The sequence below is a fragment of the Belonocnema kinseyi genome, chromosome 3 (assembly GCF_010883055.1).
Source record: "Belonocnema kinseyi isolate 2016_QV_RU_SX_M_011 chromosome 3, B_treatae_v1, whole genome shotgun sequence".
In the NCBI taxonomy this organism is placed as follows: Eukaryota; Metazoa; Arthropoda; class Insecta; order Hymenoptera; family Cynipidae; genus Belonocnema; species Belonocnema kinseyi.
This window is the reverse complement of record NC_046659.1, coordinates 102,808,328-102,827,074: the sequence shown is the minus strand read 5'-3', so window position 1 is coordinate 102,827,074 and position 18,747 is coordinate 102,808,328. Positions and strand designations below refer to the sequence as shown.

Sequence of the window (18,747 nt, the reverse complement as noted above, 5' to 3'; positions counted from 1 at the left end):
AATTCATTTTCGCGATGCCAGACGAAAAATTGGCTACTGTAAGTTAATATATTTCTATAACAACTAAATTTTTTTTCTAATCTGAAGATAATACAATTATACGTAATCTGTCAAAAATAGTAAACTTTCGAACTTAGCAATTTGCCCAAATTCCTGATTTACGAGAACAATTTACATAAAGTAACTAAATGTGTAACTCTACTAACTAAACGTTTTACCTAATCCAAGCATACACTTTCTTTGAGTTTAATATATTCTCGATTTACTCGTTCGCCTCAAGAATTTTTTTCCGTGTGTAAACATTACTCAATTTTTGTGTTATTCAGAAATATATACTTTTTCAATTTACAAAGATATAATCGTTTATAATACTAAATGTTAATGATGAGCGAAAGGGATATAATACGGAAACAGTCGCGATAAAAATAGAATTTTTAATTATTATGGAAAAATGGTTATAGGAATAAATATTATTAAAATAATAATTCAAAAAGTATAAAATACGCATAACTTTAAAGTTTCATTATATCCGCAATCTAAATGAAGCTTGTTTCAAATATAAGCACTTTTATGCACTTTTGTCTAAGTAGTTCAAAATCAATTTTATACTATCCTCTACTTTTCGCACTAAGTATTTTAATATTTTAATACTATTGATTTCTATGATTATTTTCCATAATGTTTCCTATAATAGCGAAAAAATTATAGGAAATTCATTATAGCTACGCTTATAATGATTTTCCTACAATAATTTTTCATGAAGGGTAACATTAGGACTATATTTCTCATTATTTGTAAAAAAAATACGACTATCATCAGGTATTGCTTCAATCAATTATCTCACAATTAACTGAGAAAAACATAAATCAGAAAACATAAATTCATAATTGTGCCACTTGTTCTTTATATTTCATGTGTATTGCAATAAAAGAATTTATCGTTGCATTTCTTAAAGGAGTTTTAAAGGTCATTTAAAATCCGTGATTGTGCCAGTAATGAAAAAAAAATTGGATCAAAGTCTAACTTTTCAATTCCGTATCACACTCTCACTTTGAACTACTATTTATTTATGAATCCTATTTTTTATTTCTTATTAATACCACACTTATATTTATTTTTAATTTTTCTGCTGGTTTCTGGAGGAAATTAAATATAATTCGTGATCTTTAATTTTTTTATCATTATTTAATTTTCTTTTTCTATCCTTTTTTTCATATTTCATTTTATTTATTGTTTCATATCTTTGAAAGTGTTAATAGATTTTGCATATTTGAAATAATGATTATATATCTGCGAATTTACTATAAAAATGTGCAGGCAGTTTGTTGTTATTAACAGACTTTTTTATTAATTATTTTATTATATTTCTCTTGTAAATAATGAATTTCGCAGCAGGAAGCGCGGTCTTTTTTCATTGTAGTATTATCAGTGTTGAAAATTGACTATTTTGTAAATAAATTAACTTTTTTGTTAAAAAACATATTTTTGGATTAAAAGCTTAACTGTTTTATTGAAATTTTGTCTTTTTGGTAGAATATCATTTTGCGTGGTTGAAAATGTACCTTTTTGTGGAAAAATAAACTAATAAAATTTTAGTATTTCGTCTTTTTTGTTTGAAAATAAACTGTAGAAAGTTATTTTTCTTGTTTGAAAATTCATCTTTTTGGTAAAAATTTAACTATTTTTGTACAAATTTAACTATTTCGTTAAAAATTAAACTACTTTTTCGAAAATTAAGCTGCTTGGTAGAAAATTAACTTTCAGATTGAAAATTCAAGTGGTATGTAGAAACGCCATGTATTTCATTAAAACTTATCTTTTCTATTTGAAAATTAAACTAATTGAATGAGAATCCACCTTTCTTATTTAAAAACTATCCTTTCTGAAATGAAGAGAATTTAATTATAAATTCTTTTTAAACAAGAAATGTTTCATTAAAGCATCTTGAGGATTTTCCTTTTTACTTTGAAACTACTAACCAATTATCAGAAAAATTCTTTCTTTAAAGAAACACTGAGTTCAACAACTTTGAGTTTAGAGATGATGAAGGTCACCGTTTGATTATGTACGATCCTGCCTTAAAATACTTGGCCGAGATTTTGTAACAAAGATCCAAGTGGCGCGATAGATCGTTGGTTAGTGCGTGCAGTAGAATACAGGGGTTTAGGTACTTTCAATTGGGTTCGAATCCTCAGTGAGGTAATTTTTTGAAACGTTTTAGCGCCTAAAAATCACCTTGTAAAAGTAAAATATATACACAAAAACACATTTTTTGTTAATTCAATAAAATTATGTTTGGCTTGCTAGATTGTCGTGTTCTAGTCTCTGTCTTCAACTTCGTTTAGATCCTGCTTACTTAGCAAACACATCTCTCCAGGACTGCAGAGCCGCCTTTTCCACAATGATTATCAAATAAGTATCTTCTGTTATATAAATTATATTAAAAATTTTAAAAAAACACTGATTTTCAATTTTTTGTAGAACCTGCCTGCTAAATATCCCGGCAGATTTAGTTCCTTGGGTTTTTTAAAGTTTGATAAAAGTTGAAAAACAGCAACTTCGTCTCTCTTAGTTAAACCTAACCATTCCATTTATGGTTAAAAACTTATTATTGCTATTTGAAAATTAAATTATTTGAATAAAAATCCACCTTTCTTTATAAAATATTAACCTTTCTGAAAAAAAAACTAAATTATAAATTTTTTCTAAACAAAAAATGTTTTATTAAAGTACCATGAAATTTTTTTTTACTTTGAATCCAGTAATTAATTGTTAGAAAAATGCTTTATTCTTTACAGAAACACTGAGTTCACAAACTTTTAGTTTGAAAATGATTAAGGCTCACCGTACGATTTGGTACGACGCCAACTCCAAATACTTGGCCGATATTTTGTTACAACATTCCAAGTGCCTCACTACCTCATTGGTTAGTGCTTACACTAAAATATATATATTTAGCTAGTTTAGATAGGGTTCGAATCTTTAGTGAGATAATTTTTCGAACCGTTTGAGCGCATAAAATGACTGTGTAAAAATAAAATACATATACAATAACAAATCTTTTAGTCATTTAATAAAATTAAGCTTTGACTTCATGGATTGCCGTATTCGAGCATCCGTCTCCAACTTCATTCTGATCCTGCTTACTTACCAAATACGACTCTCCTGGGCCGCAGAGCCGCCTTTTTCACAATAATGATTAAATAATTATCTATAGTTTTTTAAAATATATTGAAAATTTAATTTTAAAAAACTCATTTTCGTTTTTTGTGTAGAACCTGCCTGCTAAATATCCCGACAGATTTGGTTCCTCGGGTGTTTTAAAAGTTGAAAAAGAGAAACTTCATCTCTCTTGGTTAAACCTAACTATTCCATTTCTGATTGAAAGCTTACGTTTTCTATTTGAAGATTAAACTATTTGTATAAGAATCCACCTTGTTCATAAAAAATAAACCTTTCTGAAAAAACTAAATTATAAACTCTTTCTGAAGGAAAAATGTTTTATTAAAGTACCTCGAGGATTCTCTTCTTTATTTTGAAACTAATAATTAAATGTTAGAAAAATGCCTTATTCTTTAGAGAAACACTGAGTTCACAAACTTTTAGTTTGAAGATGATTTAGGCTCACCGCACGATTTAGTACGACGCTAACTCAAAATACTTGGCCGAGATTTTTTAACAAAGATCCAAATGGCTCAATAGCTCATTGGTTAGTGCCTGCATTAGTATACACCGCCTTTTTTACAATAATTCTTAAATAATTATCTTCAATTATATAAATTATATTAACATTTTTAAAGAAAATCGTTTTCGTTTGTTTTTCTTGTAGAACCTTCTTTCCAAATATCCCGGAAGATTTGGTTCCGCGGATCTTTTGAAAGTTTGATAGAAAATTGATAAAGAGGGCATTTGCAGATAAGAGTCTGGACATTAGATCGCAGAAAGAGTAATAGAGGAGAAGTGAGGACGAAAAGAAAAGACGAAGTAAAGAATGGTCGTTAGTGGAAGCACGGGGCATGGATGGATTAACGGTGATTCTTCGGTTCCTCCATAGCTTCTCCTTCCTGGACTAGGGGATCATATTTCTCTCCTCGGTCCGGTTCAGTCCGTCAGAAACCTCCATAAAAATTGCATCCTTTCAATCGCCGATCTTTGCGCTCTGCGTTCGTATTCAAAGTTGCCCGCGAGAACCGATCGGAAGTGCAGCTTCATAGTGTTCATTTTTTTATTTTTAATTCCTTCTGATTCTGTGATAAGCAAACCATTTCTCCACGATGTGGAGGATCCTCGTTGCTGGATTTTGCACGGTGAGTAAACTATATTCATTTGAATAATTATAATGGTAATAATTTTTCGGATCTTATTATTATTATTATTATTCTTTCACATGAGCTTTACAAGGTGTGTCTTAATTATGATTTTGTTTTTCATAATTTATTCGGAATAGGTGAATAAAATTTTTATTTGTAAAATTCTTGAAAATTTAAAAGACCAGTAAAAGCTTTTTTTCGAAAAAATTGTGTTGCGCAAATTTTATCGTTGGATTCTTGAATTTTGTTTAATTTTGTAGTTTAATGTTTGACGTTAAAGAAGAATTTATATTTTTGTTTTTTCTGAACTCAATTTATTTAATTTTAATCAAATATTGGCGCATTTAATTTCTTTCTCGTTTTATAAACTCATTTTTGTTTCGAGGATTTTGTAACCAAAAACTCACCGTTTTTTAATAGTTTCTCTTTTTTTCCCTGTTTTCAAGAAAATTTTCCTTTTTCTCGTTTTCTGGTTAAATCCAAACTGAATTAATAGGACCTAATAAGAAAGTTTGTTCGTTAAAAAAAAATTATTTGTTTAGAAATTCTGCTTTGTGGTTTAAAATTTAACTATTGTATTGAAAATGCAATTATTTCGTTGAAAAGTTATATTTGTTAAAAATTCGTTCCTGTTTGAATAAAAAAATTACCATTTTAAATTAAAAATTAATCTTTTGGTTAAAAATTCAAATGTCTTACTCAATTTCTTATTTGGTATTATGTTCACCAGATTTTTTTTATAATTAATTACAATTAAACCTAATTCCAAATATAATTATTTTTTTGGAAATTCTTATTTTTTATTGAATTCCACATTAAATAACATTGAATGTTTAGTAATATTGAATTTAAAATTCAAATATTTCTTGGCTAGGATATCAACAATTACATTTTTCGTTAAAAATTCATATTTTTGGTTGAGTATTTAACAAATTTGGTGAAAATTCGATTTTTATTGGTTGAGAATTAATTCTTTAAACTGTAAATTTAACCATGGTTAAAAATTCATGCATTTTGTGAAAAAAAATTTTTTGCCTAAAAATTAACTTTTGTGTTAAAAATTTATATTTTTTATTGAAAATTGGATTGTTTTGTAGAAAATTCGCCATTTTGATTGAAAATCATATTTCTGGAATTGCAAATTAAACTGTATTGTTGAACATTCGTCTTGTTTGTTGAAGCTTATATTTTTGTTGAAAGTCATATTTTTTAAATTGAAAATTTAACTATTATGTTGAAAATCATATTTTTAAATTCAGAATTTAACTGTATTTTCGAAAATTCTTTATTTTTCGGTTAAAAATGAATTTTTTTGTTAAAAATCCTGTTAGGAATTAAAAATATAACGGTTTTTATTTTGGAAATCATATTTTTGGAATTGAAAATTTAACTCTTTTGTTGAAAATTCATTATTTTTATTTGAAAACTTAACTGTCTTGTTAAAAATGCGTCATTTTTGGTTGTGAATTAATTTTTTGGTTTAAAACTATATTTTTGGATAACTAATTTCAGTGTTTTGTTAAAAATTTGTCTTTCTGATAGAAGATTATTCTGCTTGGTTCAAAATTTATTTTTTTCTTGTGGAAGTTTCGATTTTGTTATTGAAAATTAATTTATTTAGCTAAAAATGTAACTATCACATTTTGAATGAAACATTAATCTTTGTTGTTAAAAATCAAATTATGTGGTTTAATGTTTATTTTTTTCTATTAAAAATTAAGTTCCCTATTGAAAATGTATCTTTTTCAGTTGAAAATTCACAACTTGGTTGAAAAATCTTTTATTTAGATAATTAATTTTCTTGATCGAAAATTTTGTTGAAGAATTATTTATGTTGTTAATAATTAAACAATTTTAATAACTGACTTTTCTTTCTTTTTGATTTAAAATGAAAATCTTGTTTTGTTGAAATATCAACTATTATGTTTTTGATTGAGTATTCAAGCTTTTTTTTTGTTTTGAGAACTCAACTGGTTAATGAAATATTAAACTATTTTGTTAAAAATGTAATTATTTTGCTAAAAATGCATATTTTTAATTAAAAATCAGCTGTTTGTTTTAAAATTCAACTATTTTGCTCAAGATTTAACTATATTGGAAATTCTACTATTTTTTAAGTTATCCTTTTTGATTGAAAATTTACATGCTTTGTTGAAAATTATGGTTTTTTCTTGAAATGTCTTTTTTTTTAGTAAGCTATTCTTCTTATTTGAAAATTCTTTTTTTGTTTGTTTGTTAACAAATTTCACTATAATGATAGAGAAAGTAACTATTCTATTTTTGATTAAAAGTTTATTTTCTTTTCTTGCAAATTAAACTATTTCGTTGAAAATATATTTTGTATTGAAAATTAACTTGCTAGTTGAAAATACATATTTTCATATATAAAAATCAACTGCGTTTGAAACAATTCGAACTTTCAACTTAAAAACTTAAATAATTTGTTTAAAATATTTCTTTTGTGGTTGGTAATTGACTTTTTCGCTTGAAAGTTTAAGTTCTTCGTTGAAAATTCAACTGTTTTGTTCAAAATTTAACTATTTTGTTTAAAAAAATTTATTTTGTTAAAAATGGAACTATTTCGTTAAATCGATCTTTTTGGTCGAAAATTCGACCGTTTTGTTAAAAATTCTTGTATTTATTTGAAATTTCGTCTTCTTTTGGAAGAGAGTTGTTCTTTTCTATTAGAAATTAATTTTTTTCGTGGAAAATTATACTATTTTTGTAGAAAATTCAACTCTTTCGTTAAAAATTTCACTATTCATTTTAAAATTGAGCTGCTTGGTAGATAATTTACTTTTTTGTTGAAAATTCTATTGTTGTTAGAAAAATCATATTTTTTAGTCGAAAATAAATCTACTTGTTTGTAAACTCAACTATTTTGTTAAAAATTAACCTTTTTTACTGTTCAAAAATTAACCTTATTTTCTAAAAACTAATATTTTTGATTGAGGATTGAACTTTTCTGTAGAAAGTTCGTCTTTTTTGTTGAAAATAGTATTTTTGGAACTGAAAATTTCACTATTTTGTTGAAAATTTGTCTTTCTAGTAAAAAGTTATTCTTTCTGGTTAAAAATTTAGTTTGTTTAAATACGTCTTTATGAATTTGGTACAACTAGTAGAAATTTTGCTTTTCCTAACGAAATTAAATTTTTTAAGAAAAAATTCAACTATTACATTCCTGGTCAAAAATGTATATTTTTTGTTTGAAAATCAAACTTTTTAGTGGAAAGTCCATCTTTTTTATTGTAAAAATATATTCCTTTTGTTGAAAATTAATCTTTTTATGCATTAGAGTCAATTATTGAAAAAAAATATTCGACCTTTTAGCATGAAAACTTAACTCGTTTGTTGAAAACTCGTTTTTTTTCTAGAAAGTAATTCTATTTGTTTACAAATTAATTTTGTAGGATAAGAATGCAGCTATTTGTTAAAAGATTCAACTATTTTGTCAAAGCTGTGATTGCTTCGTCAAAAGTTTAAATATTCTATTAAGTTATCTTTTTTGGTCGAAAATTCATCTTTTATGATCAAAAAATCATCTTTATTATTTTAGAATTCATTTTTCTTGGTAGAAACTTATTTTTCTTGTTTTAAAATTTAACTATTTGGTTAAAAATCAAACTATTTATTAGAAAATGACGCTGCTTGGTAGAAAATTAACTTTTTTGTTAAAAATGCGTCTTGTTTGGCAGAAAATTCATTCTTTATGGTAGAAAAGTATACCTTTTCGATTGAAAATTCGTGTCTTTTTACAAAATTTAAAACCTCATTTTGGTGTAATATCAACTATTAAAAATTTAATTATTCTTTTGAAAATCTTTCTTTTTGTGAAAATCTCGTTTTTAGTGGAAAATGTCACTCACTAGAAACGAAAAAAATGCATAATAAAAAAGTAATATCTGATTTATGTTTAAAAAAACTTTATGTTCTGAAATTAAGTTAAGTTTGAAAAAAATTTCCGAAATAAAATCACTTTTAGATCATTTTTCTTTCGATTTCTGTAATAGTACATACTGAAAACAAAAAGTTAATTGGTTTACTTTCTTTGAAATAATAATATTCATGTAAAAATTACTTAATTTATTGTTAAATTAAAAATAAAATCACTAAAAAATACCAAACTGAAAATTGATTATAAATAGAAAATTATTATTTATAAATTAGAAAGTGGCTAGGGATGGTTAATTAATAACAGAATAAATATAACAATACAAATATGTTAAATGAGTCATGGTTGTTTAATTGAATTGAATCAACATTGCAAATGAATCATATTTTACAATTACAATTAAATATTAATAATATTTTAATATTAATTTAAATTCAATAATATTTAAAAAATAATAATAATAATTCAAATATAGCAATAATCTCAAGCCTGAAATAGCAAGAATATTTTGAATTCACGTTAAACTTGAAGAGATAAATTGAATGAAATAACTTTAAAAAAACAGGTCACTAGTGCGTGAATCTCGACTATAATGATTATTTCGGTATTATCAATGGTCGTTGAGTGAGTCGAATTCACCGGTTGTCCTTTCTACCGTTAAGATAATTAACTTTGGGACAGCTGTTTTTCAAGCCAAAATATGTGTCAAAAAAGTAACGGCTTTCTGTATAAATATTTACAATACTATAAATCTGTATAATTAACAAAAATGGCCATAAACAATTTTTTCAGTATTTTTAGTCTTCATTTAGTATTTGTGTTTTTATATGATATTCAATTTCTTTGTTAACTCAAGATTTTATTTAAGTTGGCCTCTTTGAGAACTAAATACCCAGGTATTCAGGTTTATATTTATCTCAAAATGCGTGCTCTTCTTTAGTGAGAATTAAAATTGTTATTACTCGTGTAAATCCTATGAACCGTTCATTTTATTTTCTCTTTTACTGTACTGAAATTTCATGTGCTCAAAAGGAGAGTACGAGAAAATCATTTGGGTCCAAAGCTGAGATAAATATTCTACTCAGTTAATTATTAATATAACAAAAAAATATTTTGGTCATTGCAAAAAAACTTCGCTCAGAAAAAAAAATTCTTTTATTCAAGAAAATTTTCTTGAATCAAAGATTATTCATTGATTCTCAGTCAAAGAAGTTTTTTTCCTCCAATACAAATTTTTCTTTAATTTAAAACGATTTTTTTATTTTAAAATTATTTTCTCAATTATAAACATATTTTTGGTAAAATAAAAATTTTTTCCAAGAAACTGATCCATTCATTTCAGAAAAATATTTTTCTGGTTAATTTGCTTTTTGTAGAATCAAGTAAAATTTTTGTAGGACAACAACAATATTTTACTGCACACAGACAATGCAAAAAATGAATCTTCTTTTGTTCTAATTGAGAATAATTATTTATATATTTTACTATTAAGTTTAATTAAAAATTAACTTTACATATTCAGAATATATTTACCATATAATAGCCCACTTGATTTGAATCAGTTTTTAACCAGGGTTTCAAATACTTTTAGGTGGTTTTAAACAAGATTTTATGGGTTTTTAAGATGGTAAAATTATTTTGAAATTGATTTAAGAATTTTTTAACTCTAATTAGTACGAACGATGTGCAAGAAATTATTTTATAAGAGTGTAAAACTGGTACAAATAAATTTTTCAAATTTGGAAAGCCTATAATAAAAATTTTGAAATTCAAACTATTAATATTGAATAATTTCAAATGAAAATGAAAATAATAATTTTACTTGGTTTCATTAATTCAAGACAAATATTTTTTTAATTCTTTTGATTTTGGTTGATTCAAATAAAATTTTGTTACGACAAGGAAAAATGTTGTATTGCTTGAATACAATATGAAAAATAAATATTTTTTTGAAACTGATTTCGAACACTTTCAAAACTTTTTTTAATTTCTAATTTTTACAGACGATGTGAAAAAAGTAGTATATAAGAGTGTTAAACAAGTCCAAACAAAATATTAGAATTTAGAAATTTCATATTGAAAGTTTAATGGTAGTTTTCAAACTTCAAACAATTAAAATTGAATACGTTTATGCGATAATAAAATTAAAATAATAAATTTAAATGGTTTCATTAATTCAAAACAAATATTTTTCGGATTATTTTGCTTTTTATTGAATCAACTGAAATTTTGTTAGGACAACAGAAATATTGTATTGCTTGTGCACATATTAAAGTAAATAATTCGATGTTATCGTCCCAATTAAAAATAAATATTTCAATATTTTACTATTGCATTTTTTTCAAAATTATAATTTTATGAGTATTAACAGTTTTTTTTAGAAATGTTTAGAAATTTGAACAATTCAAATTGAAGAAGTTCAAATAAAAATAAAATTTAAATGGGATTATTAATTCAAGACAAATATTTTTCTGAATAATATTTTGATTTTTGTTGAATCAAATAAAATTTTATTAAGACAAGAAAAAATTTCGTATTGCTTGCACACAATATAAAAAGTAAATCGTTTTGTGTGAAACTGATTTTGAACAAATTTAAGAATTTTAAATTATAATTTTGTAAAAAGATGTGAAAAAGTGGTTTTATAAGAATGTAAAATAAGTCCAAATGAAATATTTCGAAATTTGACGTTCAAAGTTTACATGATTGTTTTTAAACTTGAAACAATTAAAATAATAATTTTAAATGTGTTCATCAATTCAGAAAATATTTTTTTGATTATTCTGCTTTTTATTGAATCAACTGAAACTTTGTTAGGAGAATAGAAATATTTTATTGATTATTAAAGCAAATAAATCGTTTTATTGTCCCAATTAAACAAAAATATTTCAGTATTCCTATATTAAATTGAGTTCAAAATTATAATTTCACATATTCGAAGTATATTTACTACCTAATTTGAATCATCTTTAAACGAGGTTCTGGAAAATGTTTAAGAAATGTTTGGGAATTTAAACAATTATAATTGAATAAGTTCAAATAGAAATAAAAAAAATAATTTTATATGGTTTTATTCATTCAAGACAAATATTTTTATGATTATTTTGATTTTTTTGTGATCAACTAAAATTTTATTTTCTGACATTACACCCGATTTGATTCAATTTTAACCAGGTTTTAAAATATTTTAAAATTATTTAAAATAGGATATTATGAGTTTTCAAAATGTTAAAATTATTTTGAAACTGGTTTTCAACAGATTTAAGGTTTTTTAAAATTCGAACTACTAAAGCGATAAGCAAAAAGTGATTTTATAGGAGTGTAAAACTAGTCTAAATGAAATCTTTCAAGTTTTGAAATTTCACATTGAAAACCTATAATAATATTTTTGAAATTCAAAAAATTAAAATTATATAAGTTCAAATGGGAAACGTTTAAAAAAACTACATTTTAAATAATTTCAATTATTTATAAATACTTGAATAATCTGCGAACAGATATGAATTTCGAATTTGACTATTATTAATTTTTAACCACACGCTTTGGATAGAATTTCCCATTTTTATAATAACATTAGTTTTTCAAAAATTTTATCACAAAAACAATATATATAATATTTAATAACAAAATATTTTTTTAAATTATTCTTTAAATTATAATTATTTGATCATAGCTGCAGCGAATCAATTTTTCAGTTCGCTTTTTTCGGTAGGAAGAAATTAATATTAATCAGATGATCAACAATTGTTTCAGGTTTTAAAAACATTTTTTTGTAACACATTATTTTCTTGATTTTCCTATATTTTTATTTGATTTTAAAGTAATATCTAAGCTTCTTGTTAATTTATATTTAAAAAAATAATTTGAATCACACATAGTAAAATAATAATAATCGTTAATGAAAACATTTCAAACTTTTAAATTTTTTTACTCTTGCTCCGTACCAATTTTTGGAAAATGATTTAATTTCGACAACTGATGGCTTATTTTTTTAAAGAGAAACTTCTCTACAAATTTACTGTTTCCGATTTTTATGTTACGTTGCTGAGATTGAAATAGTTCAAACAATTTTGTTGAGGAAATATTTTTTTAATACTATGTATATTTAAGAAGTATTTACGATACGAAGTGGCGATCTATTTTTCACAAATTTAAAGTAAATTTTCAAAAATTTTATGCGTTAAATTGTTGAAAATCGAATTAACTTGTATTTTCAACCATTTTTACAACAGTTGAAAATTCAATTGAAAATTTTCTTTAATTTTCAACTTCTAAACATTATGCTTTTCAAATATTTTAAACCTTCATTATTTATAATGGTTTTGGTTTAAAAACACCAGTTTTCGATGTAAAACACTAACTCAACTTAAACTTGTAAAAAAAATTATTTTTTTTTTTAATCTAATGACTTTTTAATAAAAATTCCAATTTCTGAAGAAAAATCACCAACAGATTTCCGGAATTGTTTAAGACTGTAAATTTTATTATTTGAAATAAAAATCCTTGGATTCAAATCTAATGACTTTTATTAAAAAACACTAATTTCGCAGATAAAATACACTAATTCAACTGGTTGAAAAATTGTAAATATTATTTAAAATCTAATTATTTGTCATTAAAAATATCAAGAATTACCGACTAAATGCTGTAACATAGCAAAATAAACAATTTTGCAAAATCTTCCAAATTTGAAAATACCTTTGAAATTTACTGATTTGTATTTCATATTATTATTGAAAAATCGTGAATATTCTTTGAAATCTACTAATTTCTCCGTAAAAATATAAGTGGAATTGTAAAGCTTCTTCGAGATATAATGATTTTTGTTTAAAATACCGATTTCCTGTGGAAAACCTTAACGGAACCTTAAATTTTTCTAAAATTGTAAATCTTCTTTGAAATCTTCGTAGTCAACCTTTATTGAAACACCATTTTTCTCTATTAAAAATGCGAATTTCTGACGAACAGTGCTAAAATAGTTCAAAATTGTTAAAGATTCTAAATCTAGTTAAAATCATAATAATTTTTGTTGGAAAATACCAATTTTTTATGTAAATAAAAGCATATCTTATATTCTATAAGCATATCCTATATTCTATAAGCATATCCTATATTCTATAAGCATATTCTATATTCCATAAGCAGGTACTATATTCTATAAACATATCCTGTACTTTGCATATAAGCATAACCTATAGGATTAGATACAACTCCGATGGAAGATAACATTTGTTAAAGTTTCAATGAGAAAATGTTGATAGTATAGCTTGAACCCAGAACACCAATTTAAATTAACATCTATAAGATTATCCTATATTCTATAAGCTTATTCTTTATTCTATAAGCATATCCTATATTCCATAAGCAGATTCTATATTCTATAAGCATATCCTGTATTTTGCATATAAGCATAACCTATAGGATTAGATACAACTCCGGTAGAAGACAAGATTTGTTAGAGTTTCAATGGGAAAATGTTGATAGTATAGCATGCACTAAGGGTACCAATTTGAATAAAAGCTTATAAGCATACCCTATATTCTATAAGCATATTCTATATTCTATAAGCATATCCGATATTCCATAAGCATATTCTATATACTATAAGCATATGCTATATTCCATAAGCATATTATATATTCTATTAGAATATCCTGTATTTTACATATACACATAACCTATAGGATTATATACAACTCCGGTGGAAGATAAGATTTGTCAGAATTACAATGGCAAAATGATAATAGTATAGCATGCACCAAGGGCGCCAATTCGAATAAAATTCTATAAGCTTATCCTATATTCTATAAGCATATCGTATATTCTATAATCATATTCTATATTCTATAAGCATATCCTACATTCTATCCGTATATTCGAGATTCTATAAGTATATTCTATATTCTATCAGCATATCCTGTATTCTATATATAAGCATAATCTGTAGGATTAGATACAACTCCAGTGGAGGATAAGATTTAATAGAACTTCAATGGGGAAATATTGATTGAAAATTATAAGATTTCTGGACAGATGGACTTGGAAAAAACTTCTAAGATTCTAGACCTTAGAATTTGACACGAGCCTTGTGCGACTAATATTTAATAGAGTTTTGGATACTTCTTTCCAATTTTCAATTTAATTATGTAAATTTTATTATTTACTTATTATCCCTCATAAATTAAAATGTTTTCAGGTGGCAGCAACAGTGGCTCAGGACTATGAAGTCTCAGATATTCAATGTAGTGGAGCCGGATCACCAAATGATTTGTTGACAGCAAAAATAAAACGACCTGTCGGTTTTCGAGGAGGTCCACTTTTTGCAGATGACAGGTCAGCGGATCCACTTATTGATATTAACTGTCAATTAAGGCCGGATCCCAATGACCCACAGGAAGATAATTACTTTTTGAAAGTGACGGACTTTTCTCGTTGTGGAATTCTTAAGAGAAATGTAAGCATAAACATATACAATTAAATATTAAGAATTAATTTATATTCATTAAACTAGCATTAAAGATATAAAAAATTTGAAAATCCATTACCATAAAAGAATACTTTATAAAAATAGTTGAATTTTCATCAAAATAATTAAACAATCAATTTACAATGTTAGTTATTGCCGAATATTAGTCAAATAATTTTCTGGAGAAATAAGAAAAATTCGTCCTGGGCCCGGATTTGAACCCGGGACGCTAATATTCACGATTGGAGCTTTAACTGATGAACTATCTGCTGAATCGGCGTTGGTCACATTGGTTAACGCTCCACTCATGAATGGTGGCGTCCCAGTTCAAATCCGAGCCGAGGTAGATTTTTTTCTCGTTTCTCCAGAAAATTATTTAACCAGTAATCAACCATTTCTAATATCGGAAATAAATAAATTAATTTTCCTGGTCGACGAAATAACATTAATTATTCGAAAAGAATTAAACCTTCAACAAAATAGTCGAACTTTTCACGAAATGTATGTATTTTCCATCAAAAAGAAAAAATTTTCTTCAACAAAAGATAAGTTTCTAACAAAATAATTATCTCTTAACCAAATAGTTGAATTTTCGGCTTAAAAATACAAGTTTTCAAACGAAAATTGAAATTTTTATTTTGAATGATTACTTTTCAACAAAAGAAAAAAAAGGATTAGCAACCAGTTGAATTTAACGATAAAAAACGAATTTTCGACAAATAGAATCAACTTCCTACCCGCGTAGACGAATTTTGAACCAAATTTCAACAGATTCAAGCTAAAAAGTCGAATTTTTTAGAAAAAATTTGACTTTTAAACTGAAATAGAAGAATTTTAAACAGGAAACTGAATTTCCAATATAGAAAGATGAAAAATAAAGATAAAAAAAAATCGTTAAATTTTCAAATACATAGTTTAATTCTCTATGAAAATAGTTAAATTTTAAACCAAAAATATGAATTTTCAATAAAAGAGTTAAAAATTCAACCAGATAGTTGATTTTTCAATCAAAAAGATTATGTTTTTAAACAAAAAGATTAATTTTCTATAAAAACGAATTATTAACCAAATAGTTGAAGTTTTAACTAAAAACGATTCAATTGAAAATATAATTTTAAACGCATACATTTTTCTAAGAACGTTTAAAATTATTTAATAATATAAAATTTGTTATAAAAATAAAGTTTCTTCTTTTCTAAATTAAAAATTAATATTTTATCTTTCTCCTATTTTCCTCCTTTTTGTGAAAAAATTACCCTGATTTCCCCTTTTTGAACTCATGTTGAGCTGGGATCCTTGCAACTTCTAATTACCTAATTAATTTATAAATAAAAACTTTTGTTCCTGGTTAGGGATTTATTCATCTGAGGGTATGGTTCCCAGCATTTCCTGGTGTAGTAATGCTTGCAGATCAAGAATTAATCCTTATGTGTCGACCACCAGAACCAACTTTACTCAGGCATAAAGCTGCAGGTTTTGCAGGAACCTTGTAAGTAATTTAAAAAATTTTTAATTTGCATTAATCACTTTTCACCAAAGAATGAAAAATTAGATCACCCGGGAGCGGATTAAAGTAATTTTCAAGTTAACTGTTAAGCGCAGCTCAGCTCTCATGTGCGGAGAACCCCTGTCAGACCAGTAGCAAATGTGCGCGCGCACGCCCGGAACGCACGTTGCCTAGCAACCCCGTCACTGCTGGGTCAGCGGTTCTCCGCATGTGAAAGCGAAGCTGATCTCTTCAGATAACTCATGGTGGCCGCTGGGCCGGGAAACCTGGAAAAACCAGGAAATAGCCGGAAATTTTATGATACCAGAAAAAACCGGGAAATAAGGGTGAATTTATTTTTCCGGGGATTTTACAAATTTGTAGAAAAAAAAATCTGTCCAGCTTTGAATTTCAACCGTTTTTTAAATAATTAGTTAAATTGAGATCTAAAAATTTGTTATATAAATAGAATAAAATAACAATCTTAGAAATTTTAACAATTAAAATTTAAAAGCGTTTAAAATGGAAGTTTTTTATATGAAACCTTCTTATTTGAACAACTGTAGCTATAAATTAATGAATCATTTTAAAAATTAAATTATATTTTACGATTTTAAAAGTGAATAATGATTGATCGTACAAGACAATTTTGAATCAGTTCACAATTTTAGAATTTCCAGATTTTAACGTTAAAAATTAAACTGTTACAATTGGAAAGTCTTATTAAATAAAAAAATTTTTTACGCCAGATTTAAATTTTATAAACTATTTAACAGTTTAAAATCACTTCAAACTAATATACAGGGAAACTGTGATAGTGGGAAGATTTTGGGGCTGACCTTGGTGGGGAATGGCCCAAATAGAGGGCTGTTTCGTAAAAAACGATTTTTTTTGTTCACGCCTGAGCGACCACCGCTCACCCCGCGCAGCTACTTTTACTCTTACTTGCGGCGCGGCTTCAATTCTCGGAAAAACTATTAGGGGGGCCAATATCTATGATTCACTGTTTTTATAATCACAGGCTTTTATTCAATTTCAAATATTATTTCTGTCTAAAATAATCCATTTTAAAACGATTCAATTTCAAATTTTTCTATTAAGAAAAATAATAATTACTTAATATTTATAAATATCTGACTGTTCATTAAAATTTAGTAATTATAAATAAAATATTCAAAACTAAAAAAAACTCTGAACGTTACAATTTATATTGTTTTATTTTTAAAACTTTTATTTATAAGTCAAGTTGTTGAATTTTGATGTCAAAATAACATTAAACAACAATTATTTTCAGAAAAAATGGAGTAAGTTGAAAAAATATTTAGTAGTTTTGAGAATATTCAAAATTTCAAATAATTTAAACGAACTACATATACCAACAAAATCCAACTATTCTTACCAGAAGTTCGGTGCAAATAGTCCACGGCCTAATTTAAAATCAAATATAAATTTGGCAAATTTTTATCTAAAAAATTAAAGAGCTTTTTAAGAATTTTGAAAGGCTTCAGAAGAACGAAAAACATTTCCTATAAAAATAAAAATTGTGACTTTTTTCCAAAAAATTAATTTGAAGGGAATATTTAAAAATATTTTAAAATATTTACAAAATTATTAAAAATGAATGTGAAATATTTTGAAGAGATTTGTTAAATTTGCCAGAATAAAAAAAAATTGTAGCACAAATTTTGGCTAAAATTCGAAATGTTCTAAAACATGTTTAGAAGTTTTGAAACAATTTAAAAAGTAATTTAAAATTTGAAAAAAATTCAATAAAAAGGTGACTGCTTCTTGATTTTAAAATATAATTTGGCAGTATTTTAAGGATTCTTAATCTATTTAAGATAAGAACAACTTTTAATTCAAGTAGTGGTCAGTTTATAAAAGAATGTAATCGTCCCATTTTAATGTTTCGAGCTTAAAATTGCTTAAAATTGTATAATTTAACTGCATTAAATGTAAAATTATTCCTTAAAAAAATGTTAGTAGCGTCCATTTCACACGTGTAAAGTATTGAGCATTTGAATGAAAAATGCTTGAATTAAAGAACCCTAAACTTCAGTTTTCATAGTTTAAAATTCAAGAGTTCCACTTTGAGTTCTTTAATTTGCAGCACAGATTCTATGACTTTAAATGGAAAAATGTTTGGGTTTAGGGATCGATTTCTTAAATTCATTAAAACGGCCTCCCTATAAGTACACCAAAAGTGGTGGAGCCCTAAGGGCACAGGGGGCAATGCCCCCTCACAAATCCCCCTGGGAGGGACAAAATATAAAGCTGCCCCCCTCTGAAGTCGAAAAATTAAATTCATCAGATCGTTTGAATTTTTTTCAAAAATCTACGTGAATTATTTGTGAAATAATTGACGTCTTTGTGAAATCTTTTTGATCTATCGGAAATCTTTGTAAAATATTTGCAATCTTTGTCGATTATTTGAAATATTTTTTCAATATTGGAAAATATTTGTGAAATTGTTAAAATCTTTGAGAAATCATTAAAGTCCGTGAAACATTTTAAATCTAAAAATGTACAATAAAGAGAAGGGAGGGAATTTGGCTGGTTACCTTCTGATTTTTATTTCCTCCTTTTTGTTTTT

At 25.5% G+C, this 18,747-nt stretch overlaps 1 protein-coding gene across 1 annotated transcript in view; it reads left to right on the top strand.

Annotated features, from left to right (window-relative positions):
- The first annotated feature begins 4,118 nt into the window (after window positions 1-4,118).
- Window positions 4,119-18,747, top strand: part of LOC117169319 — a 30,270-nt gene continuing 15,641 nt past the window's right edge. Inside the window, exons 1-3 of the mRNA XM_033355643.1 lie at window positions 4,119-4,307; window positions 14,399-14,656; window positions 16,021-16,157. Coding sequence (XP_033211534.1) covers window positions 4,275-4,307; window positions 14,399-14,656; window positions 16,021-16,157 — 428 coding nt within the window. The 5' untranslated portion in view covers window positions 4,119-4,274. The remainder of the gene's footprint in view (window positions 4,308-14,398; window positions 14,657-16,020; window positions 16,158-18,747) is intronic.